Below are 19,547 nucleotides of genomic sequence, written 5' to 3'. Positions count from 1 at the left end.
TGTTTCAAAACTATAAAAATGAAATGTTAAAAAAACACATGTTTAAATGTAATTTTACATTGCAAATGTTATGTTCTGTACATTGAATTGTTTTGATTTCAAATGTCAACAGGACATAGGGGGCAGACAAAGACTAAAATAAAATGGGAATGGATCAATTTTTAATGTACAGGACCTTTGATAGTTGTGTTCTAATAATTGGTGCTCCACACAATTTGGACAATGAGATGTTTATAATATGTTGGTACATGTATGAAGTGTGATGTGATTGATGACTTGGCCGTCTGCATTAGGAATAATCGTTTGCAGAGATAAGTTAGTTTTCAATGGAGATCCAGTGGCTAAAATGCACTTTAATTTAAATAAAAATTGCACACAGCTGTGATCAGGCTATTTACAGTACACTGGTTAACAAGCATCCATTTCCAAAATTGGTACAAGTAATTTTTACTGAGTTTCAACATCTGGTCTTGCCTGTGATGGCATCTGGTAAAATCTATTGTGCATCTATTTGGTAATGCAGTGATATTATCTTTTGGAAAATGCTCAATAAAGAAATGACAAAAGAACATAATGGCTTCTCTTTAGTACAATACTTATTGCTCTTTGAGCGGAACTGATTGCCTAATATTGGCTGGGGGCAACAACTTTTCAAGTGGTTTTGGTGTAGTAGAGATACATCCATTCTGATGGATTTGAAATGTTTGTCTTGCCAATTCATTTGCTTCTTACCCATCAGAAACAGCCATAACGCATGGCACAAGCTTCAAGTGTGAGGTGTTGTACTTTGGGAGTTTGTATATAGTTAATGACAAGACCTTAACAACATTGGTGTACAGGGAGATCTTGGGGTCCAAGTCCAAAGCTTCCTGAAAGTAGCAACATAACTAGAGTGGTGAAAGTTGAAAGGAGATTTGCGGGGCAAGGTTTTTTACACAGGGAGAAGTGGGTGCCTGGAACGAGTTGCCAGGGGTGGTGGTGTTTAAGAGACCTTTGGATAGGCATGTGGCTATGCAGAGAATGGAGGGATATGGATCAAGTGCAGGCAGTTGAGATTGGTTTAAGTTAACATCACGTTTGGCACAGACATGGGCTGAAGGGCCAGTTCCCGTGCTGCACTCCCCTATGTTCAAGTCACCAAACTTATCAGGACTCCTATCTAGGTTCAGCAGTATTTCCCTCTAATATGTTCTGTGCCATGCTGGTCTCATTTCTACGCATTGGAGGTCACATTTGCTGTCCATGTAGACACTGATGGCAACACTTTTAAAAGCTACTCCCTAAAAAGTTGCTTTTCATTGTCACACACAATACCTAATGCTTGGATTTCCTTAATTATTAAGGAATGTGAGGATAAGAAAATTGTACATTTTATGAAGAGAAAACAATGTTTAATAATCTACAATGAGTCTTAATGTGCAAAAGAAAATTAATAAACACTGAGAGTTTGATCATATCATGATACTGTATGCAATCAAAATTATTTTAATGAGTTTTGAACACAGTTATATTTTGGCAAAGTTCGTATTAGTGTCTCCCATTTCGTTTAAACGTCAGGGGTGGGGGAACGAAGTGCTGGACGATCTAATAAAGCATGTAATAACCTCCAATCAAAGGGGTGACCATGTTCCTCTTCCTGTGGATATTTCATGGCCTTATACTAACGTGTGGAAGATGCCTTCCATTTTAAAAAGTGAAAATGGGTACAATGGCCTTTTCTTTAGTTTTTTTGGTTTAGTTTAGTTTAGTTTATTGTCGCGTGTACCGAGGTACAGTGAAAAGCTTTTATCGTGTGCTGACCAGTCCGCAGAAAGACAAGACATGATTACATGATAGGACGACCGATGGCGCAATGGGCTAAATGTTCGGCTGGCGACCGGAAGGTAGCCGGTTCGAATCCCGCTTGGAGTGCATACTGTCGTTGTGTCCTTGGGCAAGACACTTCACCCACCTTTGCCTGCGTGTGAATGTGTGTGAATGTGTATGAGTGATTGATGGTGGGCCGTAGGCGCAGATTAGCAGCCACGCTTCCGTCAGTCTGCCCCAGGGCAGCTGTGGCTACAGAAGTAGCTCACCATCACCGAGTGTGACTGAGGAGTGAATGAATAATGCGACGTAAAGCGCCTTGAGTATCCAGAAAGGCGCTATATAAATCCCATCCATTATTATCATTATTATTACAATTGAGCCATCTGCAGTGCAAACACTGCTGTTGGAGTAGAGATTTAAAAGTGTGGAGCAATTGTAATACATGGTTGCAAATCCACTTCTGTGACTAACACACAAATCGTTCTGTTAAATATCTGTGATCTGATGAAGGTTTAATATGATAATTTACTTGAAAAAAGGAAGTTTCATGACAAAACTGTGGGCATCATTTAGTTATTTTGGTAGTAACCTGCAGAAATAGTAACAATGAGAGTAATTTGTACGTGGCATATTATTGCTACTATCAATTATAATTCCAGCAAACACTGAAAAATCACAAGCTAATCTTATTGAGGTCCTCACCACCCTTAGTACTATGTCCAGTTACTATATACACTTGTGTAGGAAGGAACTGCAGATGCTGGTTTAAACCGAAGATAGACACAAAAAGCTGGAGTAACTCAGCGGGGCAGGCAGCATCTCTGGAGGGAAGGAATGGATGATGTTTCAGGTTGAGACCCTTCTTCAGACTTGTTTAGTTGGATGATGTGCAACTGCTTGTGAGAAAGATAAACAGACATAAATTAATTTGCCAATAGTGTGATAAAGTTGTAGAGTGTTGTTTTTGTCAGGCAATGACCATGAATGAGAAATATGAGACAACCGAATACTGAACGTACAGAGTCTTTTCCCCAGAGTAGGGGAATCAAGAACCATAGGTTTAAGGTGAGAGGGGTAAGATTTAATAGGAACCTGAGTGCAACTTTTTCTCACGGATGTTAGTGGGTATATGGTATAAGCTGTCAGAGGAGGTAATTGAGGCAGGTCATATAACAACATTTAAAAGACCTTTGGACAGGTACATGGATAAGGAACGGTTTGGAGGGATCTGGGCTAAACGTGGGCAGAAAGGATCAGCGTTGAAGGGGTATCTTGGATGTCATGGGCAAGTTGGGCTGAAGGACCTGTTTCCATGCTGTATGACTTTGTGACTTGTTTATCAGCAGGAATCTCTAAACTAATATCATTCAAATTTTCCATCCTAATTGACTGTGTGGGAGCACAGCATGGATGGCTACTGGCCAAAGCAATTAAAGCTGAAATGTACCCTTTAATTTGTTCATAACTCGGTCTGCTAACATTAATAGACCGTGACGTTCCAATTTGGGATTTTTTTCACCAGTGAGACATCCGTGGTGAGGGCAGCCAGTGTAAACCTCCTGGGTAACAGAATTCAAAAGGAAAAAAAACAAAAACATCGTGCAAGCAGTTGCGTGGAATTCATGAGCCTATTTCCCAGAACACCACAGCTCACTCACTGGATACAATTTAAATTCACTTTGTTCTCAATAAATCCAAAGCTGAAACCATTTTCATTGACGTTGATTTTAGTTTTAGTTATATTAATTAAGTGTGAGACTACATTGAAGCTATGGGTTGGGATGTAAACATAGATGGATTGGTTAGTAAGTTTGCAGATGACATCAAGATCGCTGGGGTCACGGACTGTGAGGAAGGCTGTCAAAGTATACAGCAGGATATAGATCAGCTGCAGAAATGGGCGGAGAAATGCAGATGGAGATTAATCCGAGCCAGTGTTGAAAAAATGGGAGGATGAATGCAAGGGGTAGATAAACGATTAATGCCAAACCGTTAACACCATTGATCTGCAGAGGAATCTTAGGATTCAAGTCTATAATTCCTGGAAAATGGTCACACAAGTACACAAGTGTAAATAAGGCACACGGTATGCTTGCTTTCATTGGTCAGGACATTGAGTATACAAGTTAGGAGGTCATGATACAGCTTTGGTTAGGTCGCATTTAGAATATTGTGCGCATTTCTGGTCGCCTCATTACAGGAAAGATATGGAGGATTTGGAAAGGGTGCAGAGGAGGTTTACCATAATGATGCCTGAACTATTAAGTAATATTTGCTGCAGGGAGAGATTGGACATAGTTGGATTGTTTTCTCTGCAACACTGGAGGTTGCGGGGAGACCTGACAGAAGCAGATAAAATTATGAAAGGCATAGATAGGGTAGACAGTCAGAACCCTTTTCCCAGAATGGAAATATCAAATGCTAGAGGACATAACTTTAAGATAAGAGAGGCAAAGTTTAAAGGAGGTGTGTGTGGCAATTTTTTTTACACAAGGGACGGTGAGTGCCTGGAGCGTTCTGTCAGGAGATGGTGTTGGAGGTAAATATGATAATGGCATTTAAGAGAGTCTTGGATTGGCATATGCATTGAATGGACCGACCGATAGGATTATGTGCAGGCAGATAAGACTTGGGCTTGATATCATAGATAGACACAAAATGCTGGAGTAACTCTCTGGATAGAAGGAATGGGTAACGTTTCGGGTTGAGACCCTTCTTGTTTGGCACAGACATTGTCGGCCAGGGGACTCATTACTATACAGTACTGTTGAATGTTCTAATGCAATAATATTTCAAAATGTAACATCCTGTTTTCTCATTAATTTTGAAGGCAGTCGACTATATCACCTTCCAACAGCAACCAAGAACTTTCTGCTGCAGCCTCACTGCCTCTCATTATACGCGAGAAAGATACGGAGTACCAGCTACACCGAATCATACTCTTTGACAGGCTGCTAAAGGTGCGACTCAAACGCCGTACATTAAATCCGATGCATTCACTTTCTCATGTTAACTGAAGTGGAAAGGGAGAGAAGTCTTTCACTGCTGGTCTGGCAGTTTCTTTGCGAAAAGAAAGCCATTTTTTACCATAATGTTAACGAGGAAGATGTGATTATTTTGGTTGAATATAATGAAGAATATATAAAACTTTATCAACATACAAAACAATTAAATTTTGAATTTGGTGATAAACCACAAAAGCTATTAGCGCGACAACTTCGTAAACTGGACGGGGAAAAAACAATTTACAAAATTAGAACAGACAAGGGAGAAACATTAACACTGCCTAAAGATATTAATGATAGATTTTTACAATACTATCAAAAATTGTATTCATCTAAAATGACAGAACAATCAGCAGGAATGGAAACATTTCTACAGAAATGTAAGCTTGCAGGTTTAGATTAGAAAGAGAGAGAATCGCTAGGTGCTGAAATTACGATAAAAGACATCGAAGTCAATTAAATCTTTAAAAAACGGAAACGCTGCAGGTCCTGATGGTCTAAGTTCTGAATTTTATAAAAAAATTTATGATCTGGTTTCTCCACGCCTACAGACACTGTACAAATACGCTTACACTCAACAGAAACTCCAAGAAACTCTAAATGAATCTACAATCGTACTCATACCAAAAACGGATAAGGATCTTGAAGACCCAGGTTCATATAGAGCAATAGCCCTCTTAAATACTGATCAGAAAATATTAACTAAAATTCTATCTCATAGATTGAGCTTAGTGATTAACAAATGAATACACCCCGACCAAGCAGGTTTTATTCCAAAATGTTATTCATTTTATAATCTGAGAAGATTATTTAATATTATATACTCCAATAGAATTGCTAATTCAGATCTAGCAATTATGTCGTTAGATGCTGAAAAAGCATTTGACCAGGTAGAATGGCCATATTTATTTTCGGTGATGGAAAAATTTCAATTGGGAGAGAAGTACTTTACATGGGTTAAATTGTTATACTTTAATCCAACTGCTAGAATATTAACAAACCAAATGTTATCAACTAATTTTAATCTCTCTAGAGGTTGTAGACAAGGATGTTCACTATCCCCACTATTATTTGCTCTTGCAATCGAACCCTTAGCAGAAAGCGTTAGAACCCATACAGGAATATACGGATACAACACTAGAGACACAAGGAATAAAATTTCCTTATATGCAGATGATGTACTAATATATATTACAAAGTTAGAAACTAGTATTCCAAATCTATTAAATTTAATAACTTAATTCGGTCAGTTTTCAGGATATAGAATTAATTGGAATAAAAGTGAAATCATGCCAATAACAAAACTCAATTTACATACATTACAACAATCCCCTTTTAAAATAGTTAAAGATAAATTTAAATACTTAGGAATCTATGTAACTAAGACATATACCTCTTTATTTAAACTAAATTTTCCACCCTTACTGAATAAACTACACAAGAATATTCAATACTGGAAAACACTTCCCATTTCAATGCTTGGTAGAATTAATGCTATAAAAATGATCTTCTTCCCGCAACTACTGTACCTATTTCAATTAATCCCGATATATATCCCAAAAACTTTTTTCAAAAAAGTCGACTCCATTGTTACAAGTTTTATCTGGGATTATAAGAATCATAGAATAAGTAAAAAACATTTATGTAAGTCAAAGATAAATGGAGGTTTGGCTTTGCCAAATTTCTTGTTTTATTTCTGGGCAGTCCATATTAAAAACATGAATTTCTGGCTGGAAGAAATGGATCAACAACCAGATTGGTTAAGGATGGAAAAGGAAGACTGTTTACCTTTCGAAATTGGTCCGATCATATTTGCTCCCACAAAACTGCACAAAAAAACCTATAAGGAAAACCCCATAATACATAGTGGAATACGAATTTGGAAACAATTAAAAAAAAGTTTTAAAATTGAATAATATACCATTATGCCTTCCCATTGTAAATAATCCTTTATTCAAGCCATCCTTTTTGGATAAGGGTTTCACACAATGGAAAAATTATGGAATTAAAAAGATTGGACATCTTTATGGGAAAGGCACTTTTCTTTCATTTCAAGTTACACCAGAATCATGGACTGCACTCAAATAATTTCTTCAGACATCTACAAATAAGAGATTATGTTAAATATAATACACAAGTCTACAGGACTAGGGAACCAGAAATCCTTGATGAATGTTTGAACAAGCATCCTAACACTGAAAAATTAATAGCTTATATTTATAACACCCTCCTAAACAACGAGGTACCACCGATGAAACCATATAGACACACATGGGAAAATGAATTAGGTCATCCTATAACGAAAGATATTTGGGACGAATGTTTACAACATATACATCAATGTTCGTTAAATGCCAGACATGCTTTAATACAATTTAAATTCTTACATAGATTACACTACTCTAAAATAAAACTAAATAGAATCTTCCCACAAATCTCTCCTATTTATGATAAATGTCTACATCTAGAGGTTAATTTAACACATACGTTTGCAAATTGTATAAAAATTAAACATTTCTGGACTGATATTTTTGAAATAATTTCAGAAGTTATTAATACAAAACTGGATCCAAACTCAAAATTAATAATACTTGGAATATCAGAACAATGTTTAACACTCACAACAAACCAAAGAAATTTCATCGACTACACTATAATAACCGGGAAAAAATTAATATTAAAATTTTGGAAAGGCCCTATAACCCCCACAATTAAAATGTGGATTGTGGAAATTTCGGAGACCCTATACCTAGAAAGAATTAGACTTGTCTTAATAGACAAACAAGAGCTTTTTGATAAAATATGGGCTCCATTCATTAATTATCTGACGGGTTAGATTGGCCCAGCACGAAACCCCAACTGAAACTTGAACTCAGGATTAGATGAAAAGTCATACTTTATAATCTACGAACCTATCTCCAATGACGTATTATAAGTAATCCATTCCACCTTTTCTGTTTTTTTGATATTTGTAACTCTTTATTCTCTCTTTCTCTCTTTTTCTATATTAAAACAACCCACTAGAAGCAGAAGTAATCAACAATTGAAAATTTTAATAATGTATGACAGATGTACATGAAAAGTTTTTTTACTATAATATGTAACTATACTTTATAATATGTGTACTTCTAATAAAAATATTATTTAAAAAAAAAGAATATAATGAAGAATATTATTGCTATTTTCTTTTACTAATATCTTTTGGGCTAAACACCTCTTGCAAATTTAGATCTGGTAACACTTGCAATGTTTTCTAGGTTATTTTATCCCCAGTTTTTTATTCAGATGAGAGGATGGGATGACAGTACTGCCATAGGCAAATAGGGTGAAGAACACAATTGTGAAATAACGTGAAATGGAATTGAGCTTGAGGTTTTGATGAGCATTCTTCTCTCTCTTATTATTCAGGCTTACCCGTATAAAAAGAATCAAATATGGAGAGAATCAAGAGTGGACATTCCTCCATTGGTGAGAGGTTTGACCTGGGCTGCACTACTTGGAGTCGAGGTAAGAGCAAGTTGTTGCAGAAGTTTTCTTTTCTGATAAACGGTTCCATTTCTTTGCATTGTCAAAGAAGAAATCTATCCTTTTCTAATCTGGGTTCTTAAACAATTACTGCTGTTGGGGAAGAGGCACAGAACTAAATGCCACAGTTATCACATGGTGATCCAAAAAACTGCTGCCCTGGATCTACTAAAATGCATTGTAGGTAGACACAAAATGCTGGAGTAAAGGGGCTGTCCCACTTGGGCGACCTAATTGGCAAGTTTAGAAGAGTTTGGAAAAAATGACATGTTGAAGACCTCCTTCGACTATGTAGAAGACCTCCTTCGACTATGTTGAAGACCAGCTTCGACTAGCTATGACTAGCTATGACTAACTTCAGGAAAATTAGACACCCAATAGTGGAGAGTGAAGACGACCTCCTTCGATCTCCTTCGACCTCCCTTCGACTATGATGGAGACTATCTACGACTACCTTCGACTACCCTCGATTACCTACGACTGACATGCCGACCTACTTTGATCTACTACGACTAAACTTACGACCTTTTTCTACTCGCGGGCATTTTTTAACATATTGAAAAAAACGCCGCAACGCAGCTGAGGCCTCGAGTACGCGGAGATCACTCTCGAGCATGAAGGAGAGTTACGAAGATCTACGACCTCGTGTCGACTATGCTGCGAGTATGAGTCAAGGGCAAATTCGCCAGAACTCGCGGATTAGGTCGCCCAAGTGGAACAGGCCCTTAACTCAGCAGGTCAGGCAGCATCTCTGGAGAGAAGGAATGGGTGGCATTTCGGGTCAAGACCCTTCTTCAGACTAAAATGCATTGGCAGATGAGAAAAATAAGTTTACTCCGTGGTGTAACAGTTAGTGTCGTGAATGGCTTCAGATTTTATTTACAGTGTAAAATATCTGATTTGGCAGCAGTTTCTAAGAAAGTGACAAGGTTATACAGTATGAGAGTAATTGTCTGCAATTATGCTTTTTTGGCCACAAGACTGTAGTCTTGCCTCAAGTGTGATTAAAGATCAGGATATACACAAGTAACTGTGAACCCATTTTAAAGTCAGGCACCCTTCCCTTACTTTTATATAATTCATTTAATTTATATTATTTATACATGGAAACCTTGGGAAAAAATGTAGGAATAAACGTAACAAAATATGAATACGTTCATGGAAAACTTTGGCATGGCAGACATGGGATTTGTAACAGTTCTATGTTCTATGTCAAGTCAAGTCAAGTTTATGTGGTCAACTAACTGCTTATTTTACCAATAGCTGTCAACTGAGAACGTGAAAAAAAAAAAAAATGAAATGAAATGATTCAATTTATTGTCATTGTCAGTGTACAGTACAGAGATAACGAAATGCATTTTTAGCATCTCCCTTGAAAGGGAGACACAGGGCGTCGCGGTGTGCCCGCACCTGCCGCCGTAATTACATTCCATTACAGGCAAAGGTGGGTGAAGTGTCTTGCCCAAGGACACAACGACAGTATGCACTCCAAGCGGGATTTGAACCGGCACCAAAATTGCATTCATGAAGTTGCTTAGTAATTATCTTAGCCGAGGATAATTCAGGTGTACATTAGAACAATTAGATTTATGTTAAAATCAGAAAGGGGGAAGTTAAACATCATGATTCAATTTAAAGTAGATCATATCATTAGGAGATTATGTTGATATATTACACTTGGGTTTTGTGACTATAGTAACCATTGCATACTAAATATGTATTTAGTTAATCATGAACTAATTACATAAATATCTATATTACTAAAAGTCTGTTCTTGACCGGTTTTGGCCATCTGTGCTGCGATTTCCGAGAGAACGCCGCCACCTACGGCCGCCATTTTTGGCGACCTTGCTCAAAGCCCCCTTCTGCCGTATGTGTGCCGGGGATTTTTCTCGTCGATGAAAAATGACTGATATTAATGATTTTACAAAATTCCCCATTTTCTCTGCTGCCCCTGCTGGTGGCAGGGGGGAGGGACTATAAAACCAGGAAGTGGTGTGCCTCAATCAGTGTCTGCAAGCTGGAGGAAGGCAGAGGGTCACGTTTCTCTGAGCTGTGAATAACACTTAACACATGTCTACTCAAATGTAAGTGTCCTTATTGGTTCTAAAACGCTTGCAGAATGTGTCTATTGGTTCTAAAATGTTTGCAAAAAGTGATTATTGGTTCTAAAATGTTTGCAAAAAGTGTCTCTTTTGGTTCTACAATGCTTGCAGAATGTGTCTTTTTTGGTTCTAAAATGTTTTTTTAGGTTCTTCCCCCCCCCCCCCCCCCCCCCCCCCCCCCCCTCCTCTCTCACCCCCCCCCCCCCCTCCCCTCCCCCCCCCTCCCTCCTCCCCCCTCTCCTCCGCCCCCCTCTCCTCCTCCCCCTCTCTTCTCCCCCTTCTTCTCCCCCCCTTCTCCCCCTCTCCCATTCCTCCCCCCCCCCCCCCCCCTCTCCCCCCTCTCCCCCCCCTCTCCTCCCCCCCCTCCCTCCCACCACCCTCCCCCTCCCTCCTCTCCTCCCCCCCTTCTCCTCACCCTCCTTCTCCCTCTCCTCTCCCCCCTCTCCTCTCTCCCCTCTCCTCCCCCCCTCTCTCTCTCTCCCTCTCCTCTCTCTTTCTCTCTCCCTTTCTCCCCTCTCCCCCTCCCTCTACCCTTCTCCCCTTCTCTCTCCCTCTCTCCCCCTCTCCCTCCCCCTCTCCTCTCTTCCCTCCTTCTAAACCCTCCCTATCTTCTCTCCCCCTCCCTCTTTCTCTCTCCCCCCCCTCCCCCCCTTCTCCCCCTCTCTCCCCCCCCCCTCTCTCCCCCCCCTCTCTCCCCCCCTCCCTCCCCCCTTCTCTCCCCCTCCTCCCCCTTCTCTCCCCTCCTCCCCCATCCCCTCCCTCCCTCCCTCCCTCCCCCCTAAACTCCCTCCCCTCCCCTCCACACCCCCTACCCTCTTCACCCTCCCACCTCCCTGCTCCCCACCTCACCCCCCTCTCAGCACCCTCACTCTCTCCCCCTCACTCTCACCCTCTCTCTCTCCTCCCCCACCATTCCCCCCTCACCCACCCTCCCTCCCTCTTATCCTCCTCTCCATCCCCCTATCCCACTTGCCCCTCTCTCTGTGTCTCTGTCTCTCTCTCTGCCTCTGCCCTCACTCTCTACCCCACCCCCCGCTCTCTGGATGTGACTGCAAGTTGTGGACTATGCATCAGCAGATAGGGTGGTTATGGGGTAAAAGGAGCAAATTTATAATATTAATATAATATCAAGGGGGTAATTAGCGTGAATGCGGGGGGGGGGGGGAGATAGTTAGTGTGTGTGACGCTGCATGCCGCCTCCCCCCCCCACCACAACCGCATGTTGGGGGAACAGACCCAACGGGTCTGCACTTGGTCTAGTATTTTATGTAATTAGTTCTGTGGATTGTCACCTTGTCGTGGTGGAGAAGCTTGTGTGGACCTGAGATCCTGAGAGCGATGCCATCTGGAGCGATGCTCCTGGTAGGGCCACCCATGGCAGTAAGGTCGAGGGGGTGGTCTCTGACAAAGAGCAATCCAACCAAAACCTCAACGGTGGAACAGGCTGACCTTAGTGGAGCGTCACAACGGCTGGGAAGGCGGATGAAGACTGCAGCAGAAAAGAATCTCCGGTCGTCTTGGACTCCATGCCACTGGATCCTGACCCATATCTGTCAAGGACCATGGGGTGCTTGTCTGTGCACCAGTTTCTCCACGTTAAATAAAGTCATGCACAGGCATCCGCCATATAGAGAATAACACCCTGGAGAAACCCATGGTTAGTCATGACCGAAGGGGGCCTAAGAAGATTTTTTGCTGTAAGAAAGAATAAAAATCATTTGGTTTGAAATGTTTATTGGATAGAAAAACCTTTTTAAACATTAATACAGAGAAACCTTCCAAGTAGTATCAATGAGGTGGAAGCAGAATAGATTTTAACTCTAGGTGGGAGTATCGGAAGTTGTACTGAGATGTTTATTCAGGTTGTAGTTGAAGGGAAAGAGACAAAAAAACTGAAGGAGTTTGAGGAGGAGTTCCAGAAAAGGTGGTTTAAAATGCTGGTAGGATTTGACAGTGGAACCAGGGGAAGAGTAAAGTTTAGGAAGGAACTACAGATGCTGGTTTAAACTGAAGATGGAATCAAAAGATTGGAGTACTCAGCGGCACAGACAGCATCTCTGGATGAAAAGGAATAGATGATGTTTTGGGTCGCGACCCTTTTTCAGAATGTTTGGCATATTCAAGTAAATAGACAACACTAACAGCAGTACAACCAATACCTGCTAATCCCAGATTAGCTTGTCTCACCATTCCCACTTTCTTCTTTATATCGTCTCTCATGCATGTCAACTCTTAGTCCTGATGCAGGGTCTTGACCCAAAATATCGATAATTCCTTCCCCCCCCTCCCCTCCCACACAAAAATGCTGCTCGATCCATTAAATTCCGCTAGTGGTTTGTTTTGCCCCAATGTCTTGCTTTTTGCACACAGTCTTTATTTTTTCACTGTCTTCCAGAATTTATGCATAATTGATGTTCTGTGTCTTGTATGAGACTATGTGCCCATGATACCGCTGCATGCACGCTTTTCACTGTACCTGCACCTCACCGTGCATATGTCGGCGCGATTTGACACAACTCCAAGCAGCTGCCAGTTCAACTTCTGAGTGCAGAGTGACGGTGATATGGTGTGAGTGACGATAGGAAAAGGCTTTGTGGTGACGACAAGATCAGAGACAAAGGATGAATTTTATTAGATCAACAAAGGCAGTCGCATTGTGTCGGTTGGGCCGAACCAAGGGAGCAATAATGCGAGTTGGAGGGAATTTGAGTGTGGTGGTTTTACTTGTGGGATGGAAGAAAAAATGTAAAGAGAATATTTCATACTTTAGAATGCAAGCATGATGCGAATGGTATTTACTTCTGTTTGTAATGTTTGAGTATCTGTACTTTTAGTTTAGTTTTAGAGATACAGCTTTGAAACAGGCACTTTGGCCCATCGAGTTCACAATGGCAGTTTAAATTGGCTTCAGAGGAGACAGTACCAAGACATTATCTGGTGCTAGTTGCTAGACATCTATAATTCTGTGATGATAGCTTTATTGGACCTCCGCGCATCCCTCTGCAATTCCTCATCCACAGACCACAGTCTGTTCGAATTTGCAGAAATACATCTTCCTCATTAACTATCAGCTGCGTGATCAGCCCCCTGCTGTACTCACTCTATACTCATGGTCGTGTATCCGGACGTAGTGCAAACTCCCATCTTCAAGTTTGCCGACGCCACCACCGTTGTTGGATGAATTACAGATGGTGATGAATCAGAGTATAGCAGTGAGATCGACCGATTGACCTAATGGTGCCAGCACAACAACCTGGCTCTCAATATCAGTAAAACCAATGAACTGATTGTGGAATTTGGAAGAGGAAGGATGAGGACCCACAATCCTGTTTGTATCCGTTTATATCAGTTATAAGTTTGGAGAGAGTCAAAAACTTCAAATTCCTGGTTGTGCATATTTCCAAAGATCTTTCTTGGACCCAGCACACTGATACAATTATAAATAAAGCAAATCAATGCCATTACTTTCTGAGAAGATTACGGAGATTCGGTATGCCAGGAAGGATTCTCTAGAACTTCTACAGATACACAGGAGAGCACATAATTACTGGCTGCATCAGGGCCTGGTTCGTCAACTTGAACGTCCAGGAGTGGAAAAGACTGGAAAAAGTTGTGAACATTGCCCAGTCCATCACCGGCTCTGACCTCCCCACCATCGAAGGGATTTATCGGAGTCGCTGCCTCAAAAAGGCAGCCAGCATCATCAGAGACTCACACTATCCGGGCAACACACTCATTTCACCACTGCCTTCGGGAAGAAGGTACAGGAGTCTGAATACTGTACCATCCAGGTTCAGGAACAGCTTCTTCCCTACAGCCATCAGGCTATTAAACACTACAACCTCAAATAAGCTCTGAACTACAATAGACTATTATTATTGTTATTATTATTTTTATTATTATTATTACAATACTATTGTTTGTTTTTTGAGTATGAGTGTATGTGTATATATACAGTATGTGTGTGTGTGTATATGTATGTACTTGCGAGTATGTGTATATATATATATACACACTGAAATTTTTCTCGTTTATCATATTGTTTACAGTGTTTAATGTTTACATATTCTGTTGTGATGCAGCAAGAATTTCACTGTTCTATCTGGGACATATAACAATAAAACACTCTTGACTTGACTTGACCTAATCATGGTCAGGAATTGCAGTAGCATTCAGATTTCTTTGTTATTTTCTAGGGTGGGAAAAGACATAAGCAAAAACGCAATTTATTTTTTGAAGATTGCCCAACAGTAGAAAATATTCCAGCTCTTCATTAACACAACCATTTGCTCACTTAAGAGTTAAAAGTTATAGTTGTCAAGAAGTGTATCAACACAGCACAATAATATATTTTGTCGTGTGTGGTACAGAATTCCTCCCTGTATAAATTAGAGCATCCTGTGGTCAAGCATTCCAACTTGCCAAACTGGGGAACAGCTGACTAACAGCTTCACAAAAAAAAAGCTGACACCTCAAAACCAGTTCCTGAATATAGAACATGGAGTTACACTAGACATTCTTTGAGGCCTTCTTCATAACTTGCATTCCTGATATGGCCATCCTTAATTTGGAAATTGTTTGGAAATTCTCTCTTGCTTCGTGCAGAACAAATGCAAGTGACTGTATGTGTATTAATACTTACCATGACCTATAGTTTTTAAGTTACTTCTGTGGTTTCCCCCTTTTTTATGCCTTTTCCTCCAATTCACAGGGCACTTTGGTTTCCTGATTCACAACCTACAATCCTCTCAATGTAGTGGCTAATTACTTTTCTGGAGTTTGACATCTCAATCTACAAAACATGTATATAAAATGTCTTAATTAAAGCTAGAGTCATAGAGCTTGCTTTAAAGGACAAATAATAATTATCCTTAGAATTGTACTTTTTTCAAATCAATTGATAAATCATAAAGCATAATTGGTTCTACATGTCTCAGACTAAAACACTATTTGTCTGTGTTATTATGGTTGAGGGCTATTATGGTTCAAGAGAAACTGTATCCCAATAACATTGGCGTGGATGAATACGACATCGTTCTTAAATACTATCTCTGATTATGACTTTCCGTCCTGGGATATTTTGTTTTCCTAAATATTTATTCATGTAGACAACCACCCAAGTTGCAGAATTAATCCTTGCAATATATTTGATTCCAAAATTATTAACTGGTGCAGTAAAAAATGAATTTAGTCACACAAATAACAATTCTGGAACTCTTTATCGTTGAAAAAAATTGCTAAAGAGAACTAATAGTCTTAAAGGCTATTTAAGAAATCTCCCTATTTCTTCAATTTTTTTGTAACTGTATTTTAAAAATATTTGTTGCAGCACTGAAGTTCATTTTATATGCTAAATGAGTCAAGATGATATGTTCTGAGCTGCATTATAAATTATTTACAAGGCACAGGGCCAGGATCTTAGAAATTATTCATCTGGATGTACATTTTTAGTTGACATGAAAAAATGTGCCAAATGGCATCCTTGTGTACTTTATATTTCTACAATTTTCAATCAGTTGATAAAGGAGTGGATCCACATATTTGTTCGTAACCCACTTTATACGTTAAGATTAGATTGAATAATAGAAATAAAGTTTTGTACTTTTTTCCCCACTTACTCTATTGCATTGACATTACTTGTGAATTTATATAACTGGTCCCAGCAAGGCATTCGGCCCATCAAGTCTACTCTGCCATTCGATCATGGCATTCGATCATTCTATCTTTCCCTCCCAGCCCCTCCTCCTCCCCATAACCCCTGGCACCCGTACTAATCAAGAATCTCCACCATATAAATATCCATTGACTTGGCCTCCACAGCCTTCTGTAGCAATGAATTCACAAGGTATTCTGTTACATCTTTGCTGTGATTTATCCTAGATTACACTTAATATTTTACCTAGCTGGGCATTTTGATAATTATATTTTTGTGTTCTCAGTGTCTCTAGTATAACCAGTTTAACTTGTTTTTTAAACCAGAGTAATTTGTATTCTCTTCAGAAAATCAATGAAATGTGACAACTTTCATAAGTCTAACAAAAGTGAGAATGTTTTGTATTCAAATGTTGTTTCTGTGTGAAAGGAAAAAAGGGGAAAAAAGCAGTGGAACAATATTTTCTTAAGCACTGTCTGAAAAGTTTGTCTATGGAGAATACTAGGTATTGTAAACTTCCAATCGGTGTTAATTATTTAGATGAAACTGATCATATCATAATTTCAGGGAGACATTCAAGCAAAATATGAATCGATTGACAAAGATACTCCAATACCAACTGATCGACAGGTAAAGGCAAACGGCTGAAGTCATTATCCACATTTTTCTAAATTATCAGTGCCAGAGCAGTTTATGCAATTGTTGTGTTACTTTGCTATGTGTAATTAGTGAAATTGTAGTCAAACTACAACGTCCTTTTTATCCATTATCTCTGACTAACTTTTAGCCAATGTAATTATAAAGATAACTAGTGATATCAACATTAAATACATTTCAGAAAGTAATTTATCGGTAGTGTAACTTTAGGATGTGGAAAGTGGATGCTGTGTAAATTAATATTCTTTCATTGGGCATCATACCAGTAATCATTTTATATTATGTTGGTAAGGATATGGCAGGCTCCTCTTTCCTGAGCAAAACAAAAATTCTGGGACGGTACCGTTCTTCAGACTAAAGATGAGACCCAACCCAAAATGTCGTCTGTCCATTTCCTTCAACAGATGCTGCCTGACCCGCTGAGTCCCTCCAGTACTTAGATTTCTGCTCATGTTTCGAGTCCCTCGTGCCTCTAAACATGAGTTATGAAGATCTTAATACGTGTTTTACTTGTTAATTATAATATATTGAGATTTAGCAGGTTAGCTCACGTAAGATATATTGTCTCTTTCAAGAGGAGGGTAACTTTATTTTGTTTGCTCACCTCCCTACACTAAACTATTTATCTCACCTGTGAAATATTTGCTCTGGTTCCACATGACAGGCGACTGCTTCATTTCTCTTAGAGTCAGGCTGAAACAAAAAACATTGCATGATCCAGTAATTTCTCATTTGGCCAGGTAAAAATGCTCCATGAAGCTTCAGTAGAGCATTGTCAAAAAATCATTGATGCCAAGGCACAAAGGAGATATTTGGAAAATGATAGAGAACGCCTGAAAGATGAAATACCAAGTGGAGAGGTGGAGAAGATTTGGGACAGAATTACTGAGTTGGGGCAGCATGGTGGCTCAGCAGTAGAGTTGCTGCCTTACAGAGCAACTACGATCCCAACTACGGGTGCTGTCTGTACGGAGTTTGTACGTTCTCCCCGTGACCGCATGGGCTATCTCCGAGAGCTCCGGTTTCTTCTCACACTCCACAGACATACAGGGTTTGAGTTTAATTGGCTTGGTAAAATTGTAAATTCTCCCTAGTGTATGTAGGATAGTGTTAATGTGCGGGAATCACTGGTTGGTGCGGACCTGTGGGCTGAAGTGCCTGTTTCTGTGCTGGATCTCTAAACTAAACTAAACCAAAACTAAACTTATGGGCCTGTCCCACTGTGGCGACCTAATTTGCGAGTTTAGAAGAGTTTAGGAGAGTATGAAAAAGTGTCATGTTGAAGACCTTCTTCGACTATGTGGAAGACCTCCTTCAACTTCCTTCGACTATGTTGAAGACTAGCTTCGACTAGCTACGACTAACTTCGGGAAAATTGGACATCGAATAGTGGAGAGTGAAGATGACCTCCTTCGACTATGTTGAAGACTATCTATGGCTACCTTCGACTACCCTTGATTACCTTCGATTGCCTTAGATTACCTACGAATAACATGCTGACCTACTGTGACCTACTTTGATTAAACCTACGAGTAAAAAAATATCGATTTTTTCCATGGCGACCTTTTTTTTACTCACAGGCATTTTTCAGCATGCTGAAAAATACGCCATGACCTAGCTGAGGTTTTGAGTATACGGGGACTATTCTCAAGCATGAAGGAGAGTTACAAAGACCTCCTAGGACCTCGTGTCGACCATGCTGCGAGTATGGTTCAAGGGCAAACTCTTATAAATTTGCCAATTAGGTCGCCGCAGTGGGACAGTCCCTTTAGGAGCCTTGGCATATGAATAAACGATTGTCAATGGTGAAACAATTACATTCAAATCTGCTCAATAGACCAAAATTGTGGACACACGTGTTGAATTATGGGGCTAGAGAGGGTTATGAAGGTTGTGCGAGAAATTTAAAATAAGGGAAAATAAATTAATACTGATTCATAGGTTAACCAGAACTCAGTATAGATAAACATGCTCAGGGAGGATGAAAAGAAGACCTGGACAACAGCACTTTGGATGACAAAGTTTATTGTGGGCACAGAAAGGAGAGAGGCCAAGAGTGTGCCATAGCAGTCAAGCCTAACAGCCACAATGGCATGGATGAGCAACAGATGAAATGAAGCAGGGATATATTTGTAAGCGATGTTACAGAGGTCAAAGATAAGGATGTGAAATTCGAAATCCTGCAAATCATCTCCTGCAAGACCCTGGAGTCGCCATCAAGGGATAGGCGCTTGTGATTGTGCCTCATTAACTTCCATGTATCATATAATGTGTAAACAACGGTATATTTTAGATTAGAAACAAGGAACTGCAGATGTTGATTTACAAAAAAAGACATAGTTCTGGACTAACTCCGCAGATTGGGCAATATCTCTGGAGAACATGGATAGGAGACATTTCGGGTCGGGACCCTTCTTCAGGCTCATTGTGGGGGGGAAGAAAGCTGGAAAAGAGGACAAGGGGAGGTCAAAGTCTCGTCTATGTTACATTCTTTTACAAGACAGTTCCGGATTGGTATTATTTACTTTCTTTTGCCGATTATCTTTCAGATCGAGGTGGATATCCCACGCTGTCATCAGTACGATGAGCTGCTGTCGTCGCCAGAAGGTCATGGAAAGTTCAGGCATGTTTTAAAGGCCTGGGTAGTCTCCCATCAAGACCTGGTATACTGGCAAGGTGAGTTTATTGTTCTTTGTGGACTCGGTGGGCCATTGGAACTGTTTCTGTGCTGTGTGACTCTGATTTCTGTACCACGGAGTGACAAAGTGGATAAAGTAGAAGTGGATTGGGATA

At 40.0% G+C, this 19,547-nt stretch overlaps 2 protein-coding genes across 2 annotated transcripts in view; one reads left to right on the top strand and one right to left on the bottom strand.

Moving 5' to 3' along the window:
- Positions 1-19,547, top strand: part of tbck (TBC1 domain containing kinase) — a 275,407-nt gene that overhangs the window by 122,672 nt on the left and 133,188 nt on the right. Inside the window, exons 14-17 of the mRNA XM_055641803.1 lie at positions 4,640-4,769; positions 8,223-8,321; positions 16,665-16,727; positions 19,304-19,430. Coding sequence (XP_055497778.1) covers positions 4,640-4,769; positions 8,223-8,321; positions 16,665-16,727; positions 19,304-19,430 — 419 coding nt within the window. The remainder of the gene's footprint in view (positions 1-4,639; positions 4,770-8,222; positions 8,322-16,664; positions 16,728-19,303; positions 19,431-19,547) is intronic.
- Positions 1-19,547, bottom strand: part of aimp1a (aminoacyl tRNA synthetase complex interacting multifunctional protein 1a) — a 212,963-nt gene that overhangs the window by 175,901 nt on the left and 17,515 nt on the right. The gene's annotated exons all lie outside the window — the stretch shown is intronic.

This window comes from Leucoraja erinacea, chromosome 1 (assembly GCF_028641065.1).
Source record: "Leucoraja erinacea ecotype New England chromosome 1, Leri_hhj_1, whole genome shotgun sequence".
NCBI lineage: Eukaryota > Metazoa > Chordata > Chondrichthyes > Rajiformes > Rajidae > Leucoraja > Leucoraja erinaceus.
Note: the sequence above shows the minus strand (reverse complement) of the source record. Positions and strands in the feature narration are given on the sequence as shown.